General features: G+C 40.1%; 2 protein-coding genes and 2 long non-coding RNA genes across 5 annotated transcripts in view; 2 read left to right on the plus strand and 2 right to left on the minus strand.

The window, feature by feature from the left end:
• Positions 1–139, minus strand: part of LOC145444182 (sodium-dependent glucose transporter 1A-like) — an 87,353-nt gene extending 87,214 nt beyond the window's left edge. For both annotated transcript variants that reach the window (XM_080322112.1, XM_080322113.1), the window contains exon 1: positions 15–139. In XM_080322112.1, the coding sequence (XP_080178238.1) occupies positions 15–80 (66 nt within the window). In that variant the 5' untranslated portion in view covers positions 81–139. The remainder of the gene's footprint in view (positions 1–14) is intronic.
• Positions 1–1,769, plus strand: part of LOC145444194 (uncharacterized) — a 79,411-nt gene extending 77,642 nt beyond the window's left edge. The window contains exon 2 of the long non-coding RNA XR_013916634.1: positions 1,185–1,769. This is a non-coding gene — a long non-coding RNA (uncharacterized LOC145444194). The remainder of the gene's footprint in view (positions 1–1,184) is intronic.
• A 1,240-nt stretch (positions 1,770–3,009) lies between these two features.
• The window catches only part of LOC145444187 (uncharacterized), a 28,778-nt gene continuing 5,968 nt past the window's right edge, over positions 3,010–25,819 (plus strand). The window contains exons 1-9 of the mRNA XM_080322118.1: positions 3,010–4,778; positions 7,040–7,086; positions 8,078–8,101; positions 8,732–8,779; positions 9,110–9,317; positions 11,388–11,520; positions 15,063–15,207; positions 20,626–20,754; positions 25,631–25,713. Coding sequence (XP_080178244.1) covers positions 4,657–4,778; positions 7,040–7,086; positions 8,078–8,101; positions 8,732–8,779; positions 9,110–9,317; positions 11,388–11,520; positions 15,063–15,207; positions 20,626–20,754; positions 25,631–25,713 — 939 coding nt within the window. The 5' untranslated portion in view covers positions 3,010–4,656. The remainder of the gene's footprint in view (positions 4,779–7,039; positions 7,087–8,077; positions 8,102–8,731; positions 8,780–9,109; positions 9,318–11,387; positions 11,521–15,062; positions 15,208–20,625; positions 20,755–25,630; positions 25,714–25,819) is intronic.
• On the minus strand, positions 11,316–25,688 carry LOC145444193 (uncharacterized). Its single transcript, XR_013916633.1, has 4 exons — positions 25,551–25,688; positions 12,577–12,664; positions 11,704–11,792; positions 11,316–11,635 (listed from the first exon to the last, which is right to left on the minus strand). It is a non-coding gene; the product is annotated as an uncharacterized LOC145444193 (long non-coding RNA).

Below are 25,819 nucleotides of genomic sequence, written 5' to 3' on the forward strand. Positions count from 1 at the left end.
ATTATTCAACTTACCATGGACGCTCTTACAATTGAAATTGTGATCAGGAAAATTCCGGTCCATCTTTCACGCACATGCATCTTACTATTTTAAACTATTGATCGACAGGTATTGAGGTACTGATGCAATTTGAATCTATAGCTCCCAGAGATGAGCGGATTTGAAATTTCTATGTCCTAATCCAATCCAAATCCTAACCTTCAAATCCATATCCAAATCCTAATCCATGACTTTTTCACATTCAAGTCCATGTCCAATCCTAATCCGATTCCAACTGGAAATTCAGAAAAAATACTAATTTATGCAATGGAGGGATTCGAAAATTTTCTTTCACAACCAACGATTCACTTGATTCAAGATAACTTAGTAACCATAAGTACATTATTAACTGATCTGAATAAAGTTTGTAGCCACTCGCCACACGACATTTCAATCTCCCAGAAAATAGGTAAATCCAATCCAAATCCTAATCCGTTCTGTAAAAAATGTCTAATCCAAATCCAATCCAAATCCGACAAAATTTCACAAATCCTGTTTTTTCAAAACCTAATCCTAATCCATGCTCATCTCTGATAGCTCCGCCTCTTATACGATCGCACCGTTACATGTTTGCTATAAACGTAAGCACAAAGAGCAAATAAAGTGACTGTGCGAGTGTGCGTTCACGCACGGATTGCAACGCACGAATTCTAAAGTCCACATAAATCAGCTGCATCGCCGGAACGATTGTATATAATGAATAGCCTCTTTCCAACACAACTTGCAAGTCTCGAGATACTGTTGGTACCCAAGTTGAGTTAACGTCATAAATTACTACGCAAGTATAGTTAAGTAGTGATTTCCAACCAAGTAAAAAAGTGAGTGTTATTTAGGTCTGGTTTTGCGTTAAAAAGTACTTTGTCACATACATTGGCATTCAAGTGATGAACTCGAATCGTAGAAAAGGCATAGCGTAACTACCGCAAAATTATTTCGTATTTTTGAGAAGATTTGTTCAACTTGGAGTTTATTCTTCGCACTTCGCGCGATTTATTGTCCCTGGATTTCTCGATTTTAACATGGATTACCCCCACCCTAAAAACTAAAATAAAGAAGAAACTGTCAATTACGCGTAAAATTTACGGAGATAAGTCCAACTGTAATTTCCATTATTAGAGAATGGTATAATCCTTGTATCGCGTGAGGTCGTTCGGCGATGCTTTCGTCTAGGGTTGCATTGCATCGTGTGCACAGGGCCCCGGCATTTCCGGGCCGGAAAATACCATTACCATACCAAGACATATGACGTTTCGGCCATCATGATATACTCCGTTCTGTCAGAAAGATCGTAAGGGATAAAGCCTTGGTCCAAAATGATCGGTGCATCTAGGTCAGTGGTGGGCAACCTGTGGGCGTAGAAGGGAATTTGTGCTGTCGTCGACACGTAATTCAATTAGTAAGTGTTGGCAGCCGCCGACACGTAAATTGAAACTGCGAATTCACTCGCGAATTTTTGAGAGATTTCAATTATTCTTGAAATTTTCTTCGCGCTTTGCGCGATTCAATGCGACTTCGTTTTTCGATTTTAGTGTAGTAGCGCCCTTTGCAATCTGAGCCGGAATCGGAATCGAAATTTGTTTTTGGTACATTTGGGCGATTCTAATATATTTCCACTGTACCGACAATCCTTATGGGGGGTCAAGAAACAACAGCATGCAACAAAGTGACTAATAACAATTGACCCACCCGAAGATGCAATATCATTTATAACTTGCCCTAAATTTTTGAAAGCACTCCCTCTATCAACTCTACCGGTGACAGAATCCATCCAATGACAGAAAAGTAGAATCGTCCGGAGTTCACCGTAAATGTACATGGACAATTTAACTTATTTGGCGTCCAGTTAGTTCATTACGGCTATGCCCTGGAATGCAACCGAAGGCTACATAAGTAATCGAAATGGTTCCATGATTAGCAAAAAGGTTGCCCACCTCTGATGTAGGCCGAAACATTATCAATATTGATGTCTCAAGGTACCGAAATAGTCGGAGACAAATAGCCCTGTCCTTGCAAACTGAACCCAGAGGTACAAAGATTACGTATATGCAAAATTCGTAATTACCAATATTATTGACCAAGAAGCGCAACTAGAACTGTGATTAGAACTGCTCAATTTTTAAAACTAGCAACTATAACTAGAACTACTAAATTTTCAAAATATACAACTAGAACTAGAACTACCCAATTTTCAAAATCCGCCACTAGAACTAGAACTACAACTACTCAATTTTCAAAATCAGCAACTAGAACTGGAATTAAAACTAGAACTAGAACTTCTCAAACAACCGTTGGTTAGTTGACCAACATATCTAAATGTTTAGTTTGTACAAGTCTGACTGGATGAGTCAATAAATGTGTGTTTGTGTATAAAGGCTATAGTGAAGATATTCTTCATAACATAATGGGGCTTTACCTCAAGAAGTTATATCGGTTACCCGAAGGGGCCTAAGACCATCGCTGTTGGTTGCATGTGCATAGTCAGAAAAAAATTTAGGGGGGGGGGGCGAAAATTCGATGGCGTATTGCTGTTACTTCTTACTTCATGACTTGCGGAGAAAGCTGTCACCACTTGAAAGATCGCTCACATGCAAGGTCGTAGCAGAAAAAAATTATTTGGGGGGCAGGGGAGGCGTCAAATTTTTTAAGAGTTTAGGGAAGCTCCCCCTGTGGGAACACCTCGAAGAACCGTACATCCTTCCGTGGGCAATTTTATCACTACCCTTTATACATACGATTATTAGACGCATAAACACACACACACACACACACATACCCTATGAAAGCTTTCAGTTGCCAACCATAACTTTTATTAGGCGATCGTTTCACGGAAGAGCCCAAATCGCTGAAAGTAAGTTATGGACAATCAGTGTGAATTTCGGGCCTAGTGGCACAGAGCGTAAATATTTTTTGAATAAATGTAAGAATTTGATCAATAATATTGATGCGTGTATATGAGCAAGTGTTAGCAATTAGTAATCTCTGGTAAAGATCGACGCTACTTTCAAAATTTGAATCCCTGATCCATACCAGACCAAATTTTAAAAAGATCCTGTGATCAGACTCATGCGATTTCAAATTAGCACTTTTAACAGGTGGTAGCGATATTTCCCTATGCCAGTCGCATTTATGTCGGAGGGGTCTGATTGAAGAGACAGGATCATTAGGCGCCAGCCATTTAAGCACCCGGAAATCTTTATCTCAGGCTTAGGAATACATGGCGTCGGTTTTATGGCCCTCAATCATTTTGGGAGCGCACTTTGCGGAGTCGCGTGTAGCCTACTTAATATGTCTTCGTGTGTCCCGGAACGGAAATTGCCGGAACTAACAGTCCCCAACCCCCATACTGAACGGACACCCCTAGACTCAATCTATCCAACGACCTTGGTATACTCTAGTGTACTGGTATTGTTGTACTCTCATAATTGAAAATGCAGCTAAATTCAATTATGGGTCTTGGGTATTTGTGGAAGATTTTTTTTTCGGGATACCGATTATAAAGTCAATACATGTATGGACGCTAAATCGTGCGAAGCGCGAAGAAAATTTTCGGTTGCATTCATCTGCCCTAAAATACTGTAATATTGGTTGATTTGGTGACTATTTTCCCAAATTTTTTTGGGGGTGTTATCGCCCCTTTCGCCCCCTGGCTACGCCAATGGTTGGGTGTCCTGACAAAATCCTGTTTCGGCCCTGTACGTAGATCATTTAGTTTTAAGTCGAAAAATTTCTAGGATTTCATGTTAGATACGATGAATCACGCGTTATCAGAGAATCACCAACATAGAAACGTGGCACCGGCAAGGGCTAACCGCCAACGTACACCCAGAGACTCGCTGCTTCAGAATTTTGAGGACGAGGGTTTGAAAAATCATGCTGTTACTATATATTAGTTTATGGGACCGAGTTTACCATCCTTCGGGCATGTTCTTGAAGAAACGACACGCTGATTATTATTAACACTCCAAATAAGATTGTTTATGTGAGGCACAGTTCATGCGCGTACGAACTCGGGGTCACTTTCTCCTGACGTACGTTATTATGTTGACGACTTGAATTGATTTGCAACAACGGTGGAGTTGACGCATCGCTAAATCGCTGTGAGAGAATATGGAAGACTCAATCAACTCAATCTAATAAGTAACTCTATAGTTGAGTCGTGCTACTTTTTATGTTTAAGAACGAGAAAAATGCGACTCGAATAATCACAACAAGGAGTCAAATATCCTTTATTTTCATTATTCCATTACTTGGCTGGCCACCATCCTCGCACGTATAATTTTGATCACAGTTCTACAAAACGTCTTCGAGTGCTAGTGTCGTTGTTACGCAACGTCTTGCGTTGTCATTCGCTTTATTATACAAGCTCCAATGGGCCTGCAAACCCCATAATTACATTATGTTTGAAGAAATAAAGCCGAATAAGTGCGTCGTTACGCATTCCCAATTTCACAACTTCGGTAAGAGATTACGGCGTAAATGCACTGTACTATTACTTCACAGCCTTTCTCACTTCGCGATGCACGTGATTAGAAGCAACGAGGCATTTTTTCGCCAATTCGCGATGTATATTTGCGTTGGCTGTTACAGGCTTCGCACAGACCAAACGGACCAAGCGCAATGCAAGCTCAAGCGATTGTAGTGAGTGCTGTTGTTCTCTGTTGCTTCTGCGTCACATATGGCGGCTCGTTCGTGCCTGATGCTAACCAGGAGATGGATGTGGCAAATGGATTTCTGAGTGGGTATGAGCATTGAAATTTCTGCCATTCCATTGTTGGCATTGAATTGAAACAGTTAATATTTGTACTGTTGGTACTGATGTACTTATAAAAAATACGTGTCTACATTGGCATTTCAGCGCCGGTCATTGCCGATCCGCGACACGACTCACCAAAACTTTCAGCCAACATGCGACTTGGCGAAGTGTGTTACCAAATAAAACTTTTGGCGAAAATGACCGCTACAGAACCACTATAAAAGTAAAACGTGCCTTACTGGTAGTGGTAAGAAGTAGGGATGGTGTGAACCCCTGAAAGGTTCAATTTCGTGTGAGCGCAAACCTTTTTGAAAGGTTCTGTGTGAATGCGAACGTGAACCTTATGACGTCACGTGACGTCATATTGCTAGTTCCAACCCTACATTTCAATAAAATGATATAATAACGTACACGATACCTAGCGAAGACTCAAGCCATATTATGCCACAATGCTGAAGTACATGCTGACTTCGCCAAATGTATCAACTGGGGCAATCAAATGCTATAATAATTCCATAAAATCAATATCTTCCGTCGCTTTCCAAACAATTTCGACGGGGACTTGCAAACGAATAACATCTTACGCTGTAACGGCCAAGGCCAGACCGGACAATGCATTCGCCGTCACAAATTGCTACATAGATATTGAGCTGAGTGTAAAACTGGTTTATACACTATATAGTTACCGATATTACCCCATAAACAAGTTATACAGTAGCCAACACCCCAATCGCACGGATTTGATTTTTATGATACAATAGACATATCAAATCAAGACTTTTGGATTAGACAACGATGCATTATTTATATCAATTTCATTGATTGGTTGAAGAAGCATCGTTCGTTGACCACCTATATGTAGCCTATTTGGTTCTTGATGTTGTATGATTGCGGTTCAAGCTCACAGCAGACAGTCACGAAATATTCACAAAAGCAAAGCCGAATATTTCGAGTAAACTTTTGTAACAACGCGTGTCAGTCGTTGAGATTGGCAAGGTACATGCTCGTTTAGTGTTGATTTTTTATGCTGCCAGCGCCATGCATATAGTGGTCTGAAGTTGAAACTTGCTAGGCCAACCAAAAATATGATTAGTCTGGCCGTAACACTTGACATGTGATGACTAAAATATCAGTTCTGACGCATTGGCAGATCCATGAGCCAGTGACATTTTGGTAGGTCTTCGTACACTACAATAAAGCAGAATAATTTGCGAAGTAAAAGTTTTCTTCACGCTTCGCGCAATATGTTGTCACGCTTTTAATATTGTTACCCCTTATGTAGCAGACTCGCTTCAACTATATTCGCAATCACGAGACAAATTGCCGTCCAACATGAGACCTTGTGTTTGCGCTCGCAGAAAGACCGTCGACGATGACATAGGCACAAAATGATTGACGCATATTGACCTAAGCTTTCGATATCGATATGTCCAGGCGCCGAATAGTTCGGTCCTTGTGAACTGAGAACCCAGCGATATACAGCAGACCCGCAATATACTCAAGTAATAATATTATTGACTTGTAAACTACGAATAATTTTCGAGCTTCGCGCGGCTAGCGGCCCGCTACATATTTCTTCTAGTGCATGTGGCCCTTTGGCCGAAAAGGGTGGCCACCCTTGCTCTAAATTTCAAAGGTTCACACACAAAACGCGAACGTGAACCTCACGTTCACATCATCACTAGTAAGAAGTCCTGTGTGCGAAGGGAGGAGATTGGTTTATGAACCTATGGGGGACCCAAGACCAACGTTTTTTTTCGAGGGGGGTGGGCTGACGAAGTACTGTTTCGGTCCTGATTAGTGTCAATTCAATCATCATTAGAGCGACTTAGAACCCTCTGCATTACGCGGTGAAATATACAATCCCAAAGCAGCAATTCATTCAAGCGGCGTTGGCGACGCCAGCTTCTTTTCCAATACTCTGCATTCACGTGGGTGTATTTTCGGCCAATTATATCAACTGTACTCAATACAAATAAGAAAAGCGGGATCGATGAAAACGATCAAAATTTCCGGAGCGAATCCTCAAATAATCATAAGTCAATTGGCGACGTGGCATGGCCGAGTGCCTAGCAGTAATGCCCATACAGATTTTAACTTTCCACTTGCGTTGAGGACACTACAGAAATGGTATCGCCATTCCATTTAGCCTCCGTTTAAATACACGAAAGTCTCGCATTACGGGTGACTACGGCTGCCCGTACAAAGCCAATGAATATCACCGACGATTCAATTTACTTTTCGCAGGTTGTCGGAAAAGGAAGTGTACGAACCAGGGCGAAGACGCCGTCGGCGTATGTATTTTTTGTTATTCCACATAACCGTATTTTATGCTACAACTCTAGGGGCACATGCGTACAGTTTTGAATTTGTCAGATAATGGGAGAAGCAAATGCGTGAAATTATTGAATTTCCAAACCCCATTTATACAGTCCTTTGAATAAAATGGCACACTTTCTTCTGAAATGGACTTTTTACACGCCGATATTAAATAGCCTACATCAGTGGCTGCCTAACTCTCTCTGCGTGCGGCACACTATAGAATAATTATAAAACTCTAGCGGCACACTTAGGCCCATAAAAGTTGCTTTGGAAAGATGGATGTGGTGGTTTATATGAACAGAACATTGGCTACAACAGAAACGAGGCTGCATCGTTGACAAACATACCATCCTTTCATACAAGCAGTGTCTCCCGTTAAAAGCTTTAAATTTCAGTCAAAAATAAAAGCCATGTCCATATATTCACGAAAGTGCAAATGTTCAGATAATTTTTTTTCACACCGATCATGGAGGATTTGAAAGGAGAGAGCCAGAAATTGTTTATGTTCTTGGCCATTTTCGTAAATCAATGTGCTGAAATTCTGCTTCATTTTATACGATGCCAGAATGGGTTTAATCGTGATTCTTTTCCAGCTGTTAAAGTAGTTAGACCGCATTTACGTCGCAAAGTCTTCAGGCCCTTTAAAAACAATCCAAAAATATGCGTGGCACACCTGAGAATATGTGGCGGCACACTAATCTGCCGCGGCACGCAGTTTGGGAATCACTGGCCTACATACTGACAGTAGATGTGCCATCAGATCAGGGCATGTGTTCATTATAATAGCGACGGTTGCAAGGGATACGCACAGGTATTTAAAACTATCGACAATACCAGTGATGTTTGAAGTGAGATCTTGGAATTGTCGGATAGAGCCATCCGATTCCAATGTATCATCGATTTAGTCTCCGCGTAGATTAATGTAAAAGCGTGTATGACAAACAACTTCTTTTTCCGTCATAGCTAAGCATTGCCACAAAGTTAAAGGTAAAGCATGTCTACTCCTGGTGTTAGAGTCAATATTTGTTACTTGACAATTTATATTACGTTTCCTATTGGTAACGAAATAATTGGAGGACTGCTCATATTTCAAACATGCAATTTCGTAACGTAAAAAAGATTTCGGATGTTTTGAGATAATCAGTTAACAGGATATACACAGTCTATGGGTCGACAGCGCATGCGGTGATCTGAAATTAATATCTTGCCGATGACCCTTCTTCCGAAAAGCTTGTAACTTCATAAGATACAAGGCGGGATGTCGTGCGATTCCAAGAATTTAGCGCAATTAACCTTGAATATAAGTCATCATTGTGATATATGTCATGTTTGTAACTGGAATATTCCTGCTCTAAGCGAACTACACTAACAAGCGCATATTCTTTGTGGAGTGGCAACTTACTCGGTGATATGCACGTTAAATATAATATCATAGTTAGAGTGTGTTTAACTTTGTTTGTGTCATGAAGCGGACCACTGACGTATACTTGCCAATGAAATCAACTAAGCCTAAATCTGATTTGAGTATCACAATTATTAGATGATCAACATCTAATTCTTACCACATACTACCTCAGGCATATAAACTTTCACTACTTTGTTTTGTTTCAACACCAGGAAGTGCAATTTCGACAGAATTTGAAGCGTCCAGGGATTATTTATCGGGTGAGTTATTTAATATATAAAGCCTACCAATTCGTTCTTTAGTACATATATCGCTAGATTTGTATATCCAAAACTAGCAACAGCATTGCAGCGTTTCAATAACATATCAAATACATTTTTTTTTATAGATGGTTGATTAAATCGTTGACAGCGTATTTTGATCGAGCCTTTGGTCTTCCAGCAGTAAAATTAATCGATATACCCGAATTCCCTTGCGCTGTAGCTGCTTTGGAAGGCATTGGAGTGTGTTGCTATGTAAATGTGTGACTTCGACTACCCAATTGACGCGTTCCTGCCTGAACTTGTTTCAGAATACTGGTCTTGTTACAGCACTGGTAGATTTTGGAAACTTCGGGAGGAAAAACGACCCGAACGCCGTTTTATGCGTCTCAGATCACTTCGGAAAATGTTCGGCCCGTTTTCCGAAAATTTCAAAAGCGTGGCATGAATTCTTGCAGGAGAGAAAGGGCCGCTCAGTAGCGGCCTCGTCGGTTACGGAACGCGAAAATACCTTTCTGTTTGGGCAATATGACATGACGTAAGTAACAACAATATATCATTATTTTACCCTACAGTGTGTTTACTATATGTAGTAAACAGAGGTGGTCAAAGTAGTCAAGAAAGCTACTCAAGTACGAGTAGAAATACTTCTTCCATAAGCAACCTGAAATTACTTCAAGTAGAAGTAGAATTGACTGACTTTAAATCTACTCAAGTAAGTCAGTAGTTGTGAAAACGATCCTTATTCGTTCACATGGATTGTCAAAAGGTGCAAATTGAGCTATGCGGAACGTGCAAACTTGATTCATATTGATGCATACCAGGAGGTATCCAATTTTCGACAGCTTAAGCATTTGTCCGCATCATATGGGATGAAAATGACAGTATTGATATGGAAATGCGATACTAATCCTGTGTTCTCTCGAACAGCACGTTTTAGAAAATATCATGGTATGACGCCCTCCCCCATATTATAAGGCCCGTATAGTTTAGTCGAAGAGCAATACGTAGAAGTTGTATAGAATACGGTGTAAACACTTCGTCTGATTAGTAAACGTTAATAAAAAATATGGTGGACTGTAAAAATGCCATATTGTGTATCTTTATTTCCGGAAATTATTGGCATTACTACACTTGCTTTTATACTTCAACATGTATGGTATCCAGACAAAAGAACTGATATTAATTGGAACTCAAAGTATATGATACTGGGAATTGAAATTAAATACTACTTCTAAAAGCGGAACGTGTATTTCATGTCTTTCGTCCAGAAAGTTTCAAAGGTGGTATGCTAAAGCAGCTTTAAAACTAAAAAAAGTCAGAGTCCACTTTTCCAGATTAGGACACGCGCCATGGACCTGCTAGATTACGATATGATAAGTAAAAGCTAAATTGCGAAACATCAGTTTCAAACGTTATGATGATCCATATATACTGTGATGAACTATTTCATATGTTGTTGTTGTTGTAGTTTGTGGTATTCACGGTGTTTGTCGACTGCAATGGTCATTTACACCAGGCCGATATTACTTCATCTTAATTCCGTGTCTGCCGACTTGTAGCACGGCCCACTTCTAGGCTTTCTGTAAGACACCGCTTAGGCGGATGAGATGGCGAGGAAGTGCCTAGATAAACCTCCAACACTTAGGTAGGAATTCTGGAGTCGACCTCGGTCGCACTCGAACCCACAGTCCATTGGTGTTGTAGCTGCGGATTATACCACTACGCTATCTCGCCACGGACGCTTAACCATTACGCTATCTTGTCGGTCGGTAAGGATAGATATCGCATCTGCATGACGAGTGAAACATTCACCGCTGCCTCACGACTTAAGAACAAATATTTACAGAATTAGGTAAAAATAGAAATAAAAATAACAATTTTCCCACTGACCGTGAATAACGGAACAATAAATACATTTGTCCTATTGCGTTTGCTAATACAAATTTACCAGATTTTCTGTATAGGTATACCGTATTATATTTGTATGACTGTAAGCTATTTCATGACAAGTCATGACGGACCAAGGCCAATATTAAAGTTTTGTAACTATGCGCTTGTGACAAAAATAGCTTGGTGTCCCTGTTGTAGTGTGTATACTGTATACTAGGGTTACAATTCGTCCTCTTTTAAGAGGATTTGTCCTCTTTTTTGACTTTTTTGAAAGTGTCCTCGGAGGACGCCCTTTTGTCCTCTTTTTTAAAGATTTTGTCCTCTTTTTTGAGAATTTTGATTAAATATATGGCAAAATCGACTCAGATACAATAAAGCAGCACCGAAGTAAAGCTCAGGCAGGTATTTCGGGAGCTGGACCGGAAAGTTGACCTTTCTTTTAATCAAAACCAAATGATAATGTGAAAGAAGAACTGTATGTTTGGACCTGAGCCAGAAAGTTGACCTTTTTAGTCAACCGACCACGAAGTGGGGAAAATTTACCATTTTTTCAAGATTTTCCTCAGTTGTTGCAAGTCTAAAAATTTTGAATAAGTGTCCTCTTTTCAGATTTCCTAAATATAGTAACCCTACTGTATACTACGTAGCAGACCACATTATTGGATCTGCTATCGTATGTTAATATACTGCACTGCACACTGTATGGTTTATCCAGATATCGGGCGAGTCAAGTACGGGCAGTCGATGTCATAATCTCACCGCGTGCAAACGTGAGCGGCGTGGTCTACGGCAGATATCACTTTACAATATCGGACATGCGAGGCGTTACTGTCTACAACGACGAACAGGTGAAATATAACCTGGACATTCTGAGTCATTATCAACCATGGAATTGCGTGCTGTTGATACGCAATTCATGTCAGGTAACTCTGCATCAAGAAGTGCAACGGTCCCGGATGGTTTCTGAGAACCACAAAATCTTAAATAACAGAAGTCTGTTAAAGGCATATTCCCGCGTACAGATCACGCACCTGCATACGACCGATAGCGGAATCGTTTTTCCAGGATATGAGTATAGTGAGTACTCCCATATTGACGATCCTACAGACACACCCCTGACCTGAATTTGTATCAAGGTTATTCGCGGTCTCCATTGTATAATTGTAATACTATTGAATAGTATATTCATATTGAAACTAACCCGAATATTTTCGGCTGAGGCTCGTCAATAGTAATCGTCAGCAACTAGTAGAGAATTGGAATGAGCGTTGTATATCAGCAATCAGTGGGAAGCGAGTCGCGCAGTTGGCAGTGGTTCGAATCCCGGTCCGGACCTACTTCCGTGTCTCAGACTCTAACGAGGGCGCGTGGGAGAGAGAGCGGAAGATGTGAATGAATTCGTGATTGGAGTCGTCTGCGAATAAACCGAAAGCAAAGACATACGAACATTACAACATTCATGATCGGGTGCAAATGACCGAATTGGCGATAAGCGCCAACATTCTTCAATAAAAACAAAAAACAAATATCAACAATCGTATCACAAAATATGACGTCACCAGCATGAAATTTCGGACAAGAGAACGTTCAATGCACTATTTTTAGGAATGGGCCGTTCACATTTTCATTTGTGTGCCTTGGAGTCGACTTTTAGCGAAATACACCAGCCAAGGCCATGTCAACAAAAGTAGTTCGTGTACTATCTAGAAATAGTACACCGAACGCTTTCTTATTCGAAATTTCATACTGGTGACGTCATATTTTGTGATACTATTATTGATATACAATGATCTTTGAAATTCTCTACTAGTTGCTGACGATTACCCTTGACGAGTGTCAACCGAAAATATTCAGGTTCATTTCAATATGAATATACTATTCAATTGTATATTGAAGTTCTGTACCTCCAAGAAGCTCTTCAATTGTAATACTGTCCGCATACTTGGCTTGATAACGAAAATTTCTTTGAAGATATACAGTCTACTTGTCGACCTTTAAGACGCAAAATGTTGAGAGCTTGACAAGTCATGCAGCATTTGCCGTAACAGATTGCGGATTACGCTTTCAAATCTGTTGTAGGAGTTATAACGCATAGGTCGCCAGCGTGGCCACCTTATCCTTGAACAGTGAACACGGTGTCTTAAAAAGCCAAAAAGTGTGTCGTGCTACAAGTCGGCAGATATGGAATCATAATAAAAAATATCGGCATGGCATAAATGACTATTGTAGTCGAAAAACATCACGGATATCACAAACAAACAAAATAACGCAGAGGCCTATATCATCATCATCATTGGTTTATTAGCAACTTTATCAGTTCAATACACCACAAAATGCGATACAATGAAAAGATATAGGAAGGTGTCGAAGCGACTTGGAGTAGTCTATGGAATCAGACACCCACCTAGGTCTAGGCGATGTAAAGAGGAGGCATGCACACTGAATGAAAAGTGAAGAAGATAGTATAGAAAAAAGTAAGCGACAAAAATGGGGTGGCATGTCATGGAAGGCGAGATCGATAGGTCAGTCGTGGTCCGGTAATCTTGAGGATGGACTAGTATTCCTTTAATAGTAATTGCTTGTATTTCGACTTGAATGTGGACATGCTCGTCGAGTGTCGGATGGCCGGCGGGATACTGTTCCACACCTCAGGTCCGGCATATTTGATGGAGCGATGATCTTTACGGTCGATCATATGATATTTGGATGACGTGGACGCGCGTGTGTTGTACTTGTGCGCATTTGATTCCGAGGTAAAAAAAAGTCATTGAAATATTCGGGACAACGACCCCAGTGGAACTGATACATAAACTTGGCAATTCCTAGTTTCCGCATATCTTCTATGTTTAGGACACCGAATCTCTTCAGCAGCGACTTGTTGGATGGACAGCCAGGCCCCTGTGGGGCTTTAGCTATGATACGGAGTACCTTATGTTGCAGTTTTTGCAGTGGCTCGAGTGCAGTTTTATTGGCAGACCCCCAACAAAGGATGCCATATTGTAACTTCGATTGGATTACGGATTTAAAGAGTATCAAAAGAACCCAGGCTGGCTTGAAGCGTCCAAGGCTGTAGAACAGGCCGCACTTCGGTGATATTTTAGTGTCTAGGGACTAAATATGACTCTTTCAGGACATGTCCGAGTCCAATAAAACCCCGAGATATTTGGCATTATCTCTGTTGGAAACGGGCTGACCAGCGATGTTAACGGTTAGGCTATTTTTTGAATTTACTGTCAGCAATTGGGATTTCGAGGCGTTTATGCAAAGGTTATTTTGGGCCGTCCACTCGTGCACTTTGGGCATTTGGTCACCAGTCAGGGCATCCAGCTCTGCCGTCGAAGATGCGGAAGAGAGGAGGTGAGTATCATCAGCGAACAGTGGGGTGTTTAATGAGGAGGTTTCAAAGATGTCGTTGACATATAAGGTGAAGAGGGCCGGTCCAAGTACTGAGCCTTGGAGTACACCACAGATTACCAGGTGAGGAGAGGACAAGGTGTTTGAGATTGCAACCATTTGTTGGCGTCCGGTGAGGTGACTTTTCATGAGCTCAAGTTGTGGGCCCCGAAATCCGTAACGCGCCAATTTCGAGATGAAAATTTTATGATCTACGCAGTCAAACGCTTTTTTTATATCGAGAAAAATGCTATATCCCACATTTCGCGTCTCTGAGATATCATAATACTATTCAGTCACTGTTAAGAGGGCATGTGAGGTTTGGTGTTTGTTTCGAAAGCCAAATTGTTGATGGGAAATGACAGACATTTGTGCGAGGAATGAGGATAGGCGAGAGAGGAGCAACTTTTCGAATACAACCCCGATGCATGGGAGAACGGATATCGGACGGTAGTTCGTGACATTAGCTCTATCCCCAGCTTTGTGTACAGGAACTACTCTGGCTGTTTTTAGATAGCTTGGGTAGACTCCATTTTCTATCATGAAGTTTAAAAAATGGGCGATATACTGACCGATATGCAAGCCTATCATTTTTAAAAACTATGATTGGATTTAGTCATAGCCGACGGCCTTGTGCGATTTCAGTTTGTGGATGGCTACTTCGACTTCGTATTTGGTCGTAAGTTCGAGTACCAGACTTACCGCTCCATCCCAGCTCCGCGCATTTCAATTTGTCACTGTTTTCCGTTACCCTATTTATATTCACCCAGTTCCGAGTGCAATGTGAAGTATGCCACGCATTGTAACAGGCTAATAATTTACTTCATATTTCAAAAATATTCGTTGCAATCCGCATGTTCAGAGTTTTCAATTTTTGTAGAGTGAGCAATAAACAACAGTGGTCTGTGCAGCTGCATGACTATAGGCTAAGATACGCATGGTATTGTATTGTGCGATTTGACTGGATTCAAGTTGATATGTTTTATTGTGTACGCAGGCTTCTTGTGGCTCTGATGAGAACGGGTACTTTGTCGTCGGCCTGAATAATGATGGGTTGAACGGGGTCAGAAAGTGGATGAATGCGGGCAACGTAGACTTCGACCTAACACTGAGCACGGACACGATGAGTCAAATTTCACAAGGTAACCACTTTTTATGAAATCCCAGGACTCGAGAAATTAGTTTCAGGTATAGTATGCATATTGGTGGTTAGCTTACCCCAGCGTTGCGCAAACTACGGCCCGCGGGCCGCATGCAGCCCTCCACACCGTTCTGTGCGGCCCGCGAGAGTCTAAAGAAACTTATTAAAAATATTGATAAAATGCCTACTAAAAGTCGATTTAACGCTAGGACTTGATTAAATTTTTTCTTAATATATTTCACCATGATAATTGTAATGCAGTAGTTCTAAACTGGGGGAGCACCCCCCTTAGGGCCGTGAAAGTATCTGAAGGGGGGCGAAAAGCTGAGCTCAACTGACAAATTTTTTCGCGCTATGCGCGCTCTACATCCCATTCATAATTATTGCTCTGCATTTAGTCTGAATTTCATAATTGAAAATCTCTCATCCACAGTCGTAACCTTCCATGCCATCTAACTATCCGTTAGGTTTGCTAGCATCTCGGTTGCGTTTTGTGATCTGGCGATAAGGCGGGGGGGGCGCGAACTCTTTTACAATCATAAGGGGGGGTCGTAGGGCCTATCTTGAAAAGTTTGAGAAGCACTGTTCTAAGGTAAAGGCTTAATTTCTGAAGCGACAGCCCGATCTCAAGGCCCACGCAGTTTGAAAGGTTTCAACTGGTAAACATCACAGAAATACCTAAACGAGATTGACATAATTCGGATCACTAGTGTAATTTCCGATTGGCCACTCCAGTTTTTATTGCTTCTGTGATGTGCTTATAAAATACGATTCGCGCGTGTCTTAGGTGGATTCGTTCTATGTATGCGTGGGTATTCATATTTTATCCAGACATGCCACTCCTGGGTTTTCCCACCCAGATCTGTTTTTTTAGCATCACCTAGGTTTCTGGGTTTTTGTGCTTGAAATCTGGGTTTTTTTCAGCATCATGTTTGTCAGGTCAATTTTACGGCGTTAAATTGATTGTTAGATTAGTAAGATCTTATAATGTTGACGGATTCTACTGTGATTGAAACGGCAGAGTCTAAAGAGACCCATATACTATTAAAATGAGAGGTCTTGGCGTGATGCGATATAGCTTCATTGAATACTGAATACTAGGTCGCAGAAAGTCATGTTTACAGGGCAACTCTGGAGCAGTTGTTTTACATTTCAAAATGATTTAGGACTTGAATGCTAGCGCTGCAACAAATTCGTTGAGTGTCAGTAAATAGTATTTAGCTGCTGTAAAGTATGCAATTAATGCACATGGAAAGTCCAAATGTTGATCTCTAACTAATTTACCATGTTGACATCAGAGTTTATTCACTTTCAACAGGGACACTCAAAGAGAGACAGTTTGGGCACCCGGGCAAGTTATTCAGAGGGAGGGGGGTTAGTTAAATTCAAATAAGCCTTTAATTTCATGATCTGGAAGTGTCTTTTTCGACTAAACATCCCAGATAAAAGTGCTTGTCCCAGGTTTAATGAATCGAAAGCTATTTTCAATCTATCTGGTCAGCTGACAGTCACTGGAACTACCCTAACATCATCCTCATCATAGATGGGGATTAGCATTGTTACGAACATTAGGAATATATAATACATTACGTATTGACCCCTCATACCGAATGCCTCGTAGCAATGTGTCTGGAGGAAAACATCATATTTCGATGGATTTGCTCATTTAACTGAGCAAAATGTATAATATGAAAATGGACCGTTGGGATTTCAATATCAAGAGCTAAAACTTCTTCTATGTCCGTATAACTGTCATTGATGACTCTCCGTCTCTGTTTTACAGCTATATCATAGAAATTTGAATGAAATATAGGATCTGAGTTTTTTAACATCCAAACCCTTTTTTTCCAAAATATATCAGTGGCATCTCTGCTTTTATCTACACATACTAGAAGCGTGTTTGAAGCTAACATGGTTATGATGCAGTCAGCATTGTGTGTCCTGGAACTGATCCAAAAGTATAATTAATAAATCTCTGAACAGATCGCTGCTCACAGATTTAAATTTCAATCCTGTTCTAAGAATCGGGACAACCGACTTTCATCTCTATAGTTATGATAAATTGGTTATTGAGGTCGACCATAGCCTACGAAATCTCGCCACTGTTTATGACTGGTGTACGATATCATCAAAGCAATGTTTGGATTGTTTTAAATAAGCATATTTATATTATCTCCATGTCCTTACTATATAATCAAATACCGATATTGCGTTTTGGTTTATCATATAAATTTGATATAGTGCGACGCGCGAATTGATTCAAATGTTGAAAGCGGCCCGCGAACTCAAAAGTTTGCCCACCCCTGGCTTACCCTGTCAATCCAAGTTTATTTGTATTCGAAGAGCGTCACGACGCCGAATTTTTATTTCTGACTTGTGGTCAATGGAAATTTCAAATTTAAATTGGATTTTCGATTCTTTGTTTATATGTAGCCTACCACAGCATTAGTAATGATCTTGCGCTCGGGTTGTGATATTATCTCGTGAGGAATGACATCAGTTTTGGAGATTATAAGGATCGAAGACAGAAGACATGTACGATTGAAGGAAATACTAAATTTCATCAAATTCACAGATGAATAGGCCTACAGTGATTAAACGTCTAAATATTTATTCATTAACAACTTTACCTTGATCACGATCCAGTGACTAAACTTCAATTCGTGACAGCTTACCCGAGTAGCTTTGTACACCTCAGTATACTTTGATTTCATAAGCTTGGTTTGATAAATAACTTTATCTTTTTAAGCATTCCGAGCATGTTTATTAATCTTTAAAATCTATAAGTAGGTCATGACCATGAGCCGCACCGGCACGTATTTCCGTGATCTCACCCTGCGGCGTAGACTTGGTTTCCTTAACAACTTTGCAAGCCGTCGCAGACTTTTGCTTCGTCTTTTAAATTTAGCAGTACACACACATACAATAGGCCACGACATGACACTTACAGACTTGGCCTATTTAAATGCTCGGCATTTGCGGCGAGGTTTGCGAACAGGAACCCTATATATGTTCTAGGACAGTGGGTCTCAACTAGGGATGGTGTGAACGTGAGGTTCGCGTTCGCGTTCTGTGTGTGAACCTCATAAATTTAGAGGTTCACGTTCACAAACGAACCTTGGTATGTTCTGCACTGTAAACCTTTTTCATATATTACAATTTTCACGTCATTAAACATCTTTGGTTGAAATTTATTTCATTTCAACTGCGAGGCACTCTATGTATGGCGCTGGCAGCATATAATAAATCAACACTAAACAAGCACGCACCTTCACAATCTCATAAATTTTACCTGCTTTGTTACAAAAGTTTACTTGAAATATCCAGCTTTCTGTTTGTGAATATTTAAAGACTCTCTGTTGTGAGCTTGACCCGCAATCACACAACATCAAGAGCTAAATACGCTACTGTATGAAGTCAGCGAATGATGCTTATTCAACCAATCAATGAAATTGATATCGTTGTCTAATGAGAAGAAACTAGTAATCGTACGGGGTCCATCTCGAATTCATATGTTTATTGTATCATAAAAACCAAATCCGTGAGATTGGGGTGTTGGTTACTGCTGTATAACTTCTTAACGGGGTAAAACCCGTTTCACACTCTGCTCAATATCAACGTAGCAACATTCAGATGCTAAATACGTTGTCCGGTCTGGCCTAGACCGTTCAGGCGTAAGCTTATATTCACTTGCGAGTCCCCGTCGAAATTGTTGGCAAATCGACGGAAGATATTGATTTTATGGCATTATTATAGCATTTGATTGAACCAAATTTGATACATTTGACGACGTTTAAAATGTCAATATGTACTTCAGCATTGTGGCATTATGCAGACCGAGTCATCGCTAGGTATCGTGTACAATGTGAAGGCTACATCATTATATCACTTCACTGAAATGTAGGGTTGGAATTAACAATATGACGTCACGTGACGTCATAAGGTTCACGTTCGCGTTCATACAGAACCTTTTAAAAAGGTTCGCGTTCACACGAACTCGAACCTTTCAGAGGTTCACACCATCCCCAGTCTCAACCTTTATTACCTCGCGGCCGTGCGTGCAAGAGCAGTTCGAACTGAATGAATTTTGTATTCTGTAAGTGGTGTGGTTTGTTCTTGAGAAGTTAACACCGCCCAAGGCCGCGTTGGCATTTGCCAACTCAGGTTAGCATATAGGCCATGAATGGAATGCGAAATAAAAAGTCAATTGCACGACGCTAGGAATTGAATGTTCTTGTAACATTCCGTTGTTCCTAATGAGATATATGACTCGTCATAACCAGGGTCGTAACAGCACTTCGTCAGCCTCCACCCCCACCCCCACCCCCCCCACCCCACTCCCCCCCAAAAAAACGTTGGTCTTGGGCCCTCCATAGGATGATAAACCGAACTTCTGGAGGGGGCTCGCGCTCTACGAGTTTGCCGCTACTTATCATCTACATTTGGGACGGTTTGCTGATTCAGCTTTTCTAGCCTATACGCGCGAAGCGCTAAAAAATTCTATAATTCATGATTTAATCGGTCAATATGATCGAGAATAGCATGTATATTGCTATGAATTTTTATCCTCTCTCTGCTCACGTAGTCAGATTTACCGGTAGAGCTGAGTGAGGTGTGTTTGAAAAGGTAGGATCCCTCAATAATAATAAAATATCTTCGGGCCTATACCCGTTGCTATCAATTTCCTGTCGTTTCTGCTCATGTAATCAGATTTACTGGTAGAGCTGAGTGAGGTGTCTTGGAAACTGTAGGGCCCGTATATAATAATAAAACATCTTCGGGCGGGCGGACCCCTTGGTATGACTGCGTTACATGATGTTATTTCGTGACCTCCTGTCTGCTATTTTAAAAAATATAGAATCGCCCAAACGTAGGCTACTTAATTAAAAGACGCACACGACTCCAAATTGGTATTTCTTCACTGGCATATTATTTTTCCCTGCAGGATGGTATTTGTCTTGTGAGGTTCAGATTGCCAAGACAGGAACATTCGGTGCCAGTCATTTAGGAGCCTATGGACGAATAAACCTATATGTATTTTGTAAATATAACGAAGTTTTCGGTCTCCATAAGGGCAGTCCATTTCGGCCACGGTTTTCTCGCTGCCGATCGTTCTTGGAGTCGCATAGTACATTGCCTAAAACTTCATATGTCTTGGTGCGTCGTGGCGCGGTAATGGCCAGAGCCGATATGCCCATTTCTATAAGTATTTCGTATTTTTTCTGAGGGAAAAAGTAGGCTACCCCAAAATCAAGATATTTGGCAACTTGAAATCGCGAACAGGGCGAAAAAATTTCAAAAAATACTCGATAATTTGTGCTAATTCACATAATAATTTTGGGCCCCCATCAATTGAAGAGTTTGGGGTGCGGCAGTTACGGTCCTGGTCATAACTAATTATTGCTGATTTCTTTTTCAGACATCCGAGGCAACGACTATTCCGAAAGCAATCTTGATATCAGGCCGAAAATAGAAGCTATCGTTTTATATTTGGACAGCACCGAGGAAAGTCCGTATGCCTCAACTGTCATCGCAGGCTGGAACGCACGTACGTGACCGACCACATTCTATTGAAGGGGCACTATGCGCTCTACATATGTTGTGGTCTTAAATTAAAGCTGTAATTTTGAAAAAAATATCGCATCAGCCATTTTCCTTATAAAGTCACCGTATTAAAACAGTAGCTAAAATATTTTCACGAGTCATGGTATTGCACTTGATTAATCTCTGTGGTATCGAGGTCACGCATCATCGCTTCTTAACGTTTCGCGAGACTTTTGGCAGGCATTTCTTCACTGTTTCAGTCTCACCAAGTACGAAATTCATATTCTTCAAAACTTTCGTAAAGAATTTAGAAGCGATGATGCGATGACCACATTTATTGATGAAGTGCAACAGCGCCACATCATATTTAGAGCGCAGGTCCCTTTTTTGACACTAGTCTCATTCGTAGATCACTTATTGTTAAAATTATGGTGCGAGGTAGGCCGGCTCGACTCCTAATTATGTTGGAGATTTGGGGATTTCTTTTGGGATTTGCATATAGATTAACGATTCAATTAGCTCGTATTACAAAGTCAAATTATGCTCGTCTTGGTTTTGAGATGTAAGTTTCAATAAATAAGCCATTTTCTACGGAGTAGAAGTGGATGGATGCATTTTAGGGAGGGATATGCGGCTAGTTTGCGTGTATCATACAAAGTGTTACGAACGCATCCATACCATTAGAGCCATTATGCTATAAATGACTCTCTTAATGATAACACTGGCCAACACTATTTTTGTTGACTTTGATCAGACAATTGACTGTGACTAACTTTTGGGCGCTGAATTCGAAAATGACGTCCGTTTTTCTCTACCACGTCAATTTTTTAGGTTAGGCACCCACCACATTGTCTCATAACCCACATAATAGCACTATTTTTATTATTTTGTGTTTATTGTATAAAACGTTTTAAAAACCACAAGCAATCGAACGTCAATCAATAGGCTTCAAATAAACATTTTCACTGCTTTATTTGGTTAATTTGAACTGATATTGCTTCTAGAAGACAAATAAAGTGCGAGTTTCAGGGTTCAAATTTACGCTAATAATCTATAGTTATATAGGTTGTATAGTTTGATACTCAAGCAATAGTCCACTAACATATGTAAGCTCTAATCTACTCTGGTATCTTACCCCCATCATCTTCACATGTTGGGAGACATTTTCTCCTTGTCCATCTCTGACTATGTCAAGGTTTTTAGGGAAATTATTTAGATATTTTAGCTTTTTTGAATGTCTGCTGTCCGACATAAAGATATGGCAGTGACACATGTGTATCAGGATTACATATGCATCCTTATTGTCTGACCACTAGAAAACACAATATTTCAAAGCTGACACATATGAATGATCCAATCGTGCTCGTGATTTTGCAACAAATCAATGTTTCTGTTTTACTCTTAATGTTTCTGTATTATTCACGAAGACTAACTGAGTGTGCAATTGTTACTGCACCTAAGACTTTGCCATTTTGGAGAATGGCACACTTTAGGATCCTTTTTGAGCTACCTATAGGCATTTGCCATTCACTTGACTTGTAAATCGGGATTACTAACTCCTCCAGTAATCCATGGTAACGGTATCATGCCAATGCCAGTATCACGGCAATACACAAAGCTACCGAATGTAGGCCTACGAAGAAAAGGCTGCTCCCCCTGATCGAAAGTGAGATAGCCTACCTTCTCTACCTTGCCAAGCAATCTTTTCTCACTTCATAAAGATGTTAAAAGTGCCGAAGAATTCTATTCCAAGTCCCAAAGCTTATGTCAGATCAATAACTCGTGTTGATGGACTGCTCTACGTTCTGAATCAACTTCGATTTCAAAATCTTCATCATTTGGCCTGCTATCGCTAATATCTTCATCGTGATCCCAATTATCGAGCGTATAGGAGCTTCCGGTTACACTGGATAAGCTGAATGGGGCATTGGACCTATAGCTGATAGCAAATGTTATGTTTATTTTTCTTGCCAAATCCTGCAGTTTGCATCAAATATGTGTGTGAAATATCTTCGGATGATTGCATCCTCTAACCAAAAATGGGTGAAAGCATCGGCTTAAATCGATACCAGTACCTTTTCCCTACATAATGCAATCGAGCCCTTGACTATAACTTATTATGTGGTAAAAGTGTGGATTTATATATGATATGGAAAAGTAATATGGCCAAATTCGTGAAAATTTGCATATCTTGGGCATATGACGTAGAGCAAAAAGTTGACGTGATAGAAAAAAACCGGTGGCATTTTTGGAATCAGCACGCCAAAATTAGCCTAAATCAAGTGCAAAATCAAAGTCAACAAATTTTTCGTTTAAAATTGTGTCCCAGTGTAATGCTTATCTTGGAGGCACACATACTATAACAATAAGGTTACATTGAAAACAAACTGTGTTTTGAAACACTTTTTTAAACGTGTTTTATAATTTTGCCATAATTGTTTAAATACTTAACATGTAGTATAAGCCTACGAACGATTTGCACCCGATATAGTCGATGTATACGGAGTGGCTGGAACCCTCGAAATCGTCTTCGGCTCAACAGTTATAGCATGCAGATTGTAGATATAGATCATTGATACGAAATGTGTTTTGATTATGATAACCACCGACAGTAAAAATGCTGTATAACGATGTAGTCCTTGTTAAAGATATTTTTGGTCTGTTTATGACAGTGGTCGGAAGCCCTTTTCATCGAAAGAGCCATATTTTCCCTACGTTTTCAATTGCCTGCCAATCCACTGTGACGTTACAATTAAAGATTCGTGACGTCATGGCAAAAAACAGCAACAATGAAAAACATGTTTTAAACAAGGGTCAAGTTTTAAACAAGTTTGTTTTATATCGATTTTTGTTTTAAATGCAACCCTAACAACAATTAATATTAAATTACTATTGATAATTATAATTTAACTATTACATTAATATTAACAAACGATATTATAAATGATTCACACAAAAATAGGGCTGGGCACAATGATTCGAGTACTCGAATCTGAATCGACTATTAATTTTAATGATTCGAGTCGAGGAGTAAAAGACGATTTTTTCGAGTACTTACATTATACGCTTCTCACCACTGAAAGTTATTTTATCAACGAGAATTATAGTTTCGATACTAATTTTCACTGTTGAAGCCTTTAAACATTGATTGGCGGTATCGTAGCATGCGAAACATATAGCACAAAGCTACGGGGGTTACTGAACGTAGCACATTTCCGAAGTCATGGCTATGGTATGGTCGATTAAATACCAAAGTATCATTTATGAGATTGATAACAGGCAATATATTATTTGCGGTGGCATAAACGGTACATATTTGAACTTTAGCGTATTACATTCCGTTATGGCGTCATAATGACTGATACGCGATTACTCGACTCGACTCGAAACATATTACGTGATTCAGAATCGAATCACTCAGGCACTCGATTTTGCCCAGCCCTATACTCACAAAACGATAATTCAGGAAAATAGATATATTATTATCATTAGGGCGATTTTTTTTTACCTAAAAAATCCAAATTTTGACATTTTTTACCTTAAAAAACTAAATCTTGACCAAATTTTGACCTAGCGTATGCTAATTAGGTGTTTTCCCACATAATGTTGGAATTGGACTACTTGTATTCATTTCTGGTTCGAACAGTCTGTTCTTACGAAGTAGTTTGCCCTGAAAAAACTTTTCGACTCAAAATGTGACAATTTTTAACATGTATAAACTTTATTTGAACTAAATCTGGTTATATGAAAAATTCCAGTAGTTACATCCCGTATTATGGTGAAAATAATTAAAATTTGTTGTAGTACGACGAAAGATACTTTCCTGCATTCTCGGGTACAAAGTGTCTGTCCTTACTAAGTAGCATGCCAAGAATGGAGAAAGAATGTTCATTTGTAGCAGCTGTTGGCTGACAACACCGAAGTTGTGCGTACACTGCAGTACACTATCTATAGTTTCTAGATATCCCTGGTACACTGCTGGCGGCACACCGTGTTGCTTCATTCTGACAATGATGTACATCACAATTTTTCATCATGCGCTTCTTGATATAAAAACAATGCAATGCCTACGCAGTCTTGCTTCACTTAGGATATTGCACTGCGTCGAGCATAACACCATATCAACCAGGTTTCATTTGAATGTTTATTATTCACAATGAGCAGACAACGGGCCATCTACAACGGTATAGGCCTATAAAGTAGGCTACAAGTTGTAAAATGTCAAACGATAAGTTCACCGACAGTGCAAAATCTACGATACGAACGAAAGGCAGGTTGCAAAAAAATTTCGTCTATGTCAACAATTTTGACTTTTTTGACCTAACGCTACAATTTTGACCTAATTTTGACTTTTTTTGACGTGTCAAAAAAAGATCGCCCTAGTTATCATCAACGCCACAGACAAATTGATTATGCGCCAGGAGGGGCAATTTGATCAGATCAGAAGCTGTCAAACACATATGGGTAACCCACAAAATACCGGCTTGCGAGTAGCAAGTTTACTCTACCAAAAACATAGTCGTTATAATGCAATTATTCTCAGTATCTTTAACTTGTTCTGATGCGTGTATTCGGTGGATTTTCCGATCGTGATCGTGATGATGCAGAGTGTGAAAGATATGGTTGCGGTTGTGGAGGGCTATAGCTGATCACAATCATCAAAACACCGTGATTGGTACCGCGTTATGTTGTGCACGCGATACCACTATTGGTCACATTTTAAGGATTGCAGAAAAAACACAAGGTATTCCTAAGATATACTTTAGCTTGCCAAACATCTCATCGCAAATCGAGACTTACCCCGTTGAAACAACCAGCTCTTGCTTTGAAATGGTTTCCAGAGCTTAACTCTGTTCCTGTTTTTCAACCTGCGCCAACAGATCGACGGAACCGACGATCGATTCAGCCGGTAGCAACTGACTGTGGAAGAAAGCCTTATATCGTGAGCTTCAAACATAACAGGGTAAGAACTTAAGTCGAATCCATGCCAATTAGCCCGTGTTTTACTGCAAGTGAATATATTTCGGAAGATTGTACATTACTCATTTTGCATGAAGATACATCTTGCA

This window comes from Botryllus schlosseri, chromosome 8 (assembly GCF_051294905.1).
Source record: "Botryllus schlosseri isolate E-star chromosome 8, Bs_hap1, whole genome shotgun sequence".
Taxonomy (NCBI): Eukaryota; Metazoa; Chordata; class Ascidiacea; order Stolidobranchia; family Styelidae; genus Botryllus; species Botryllus schlosseri.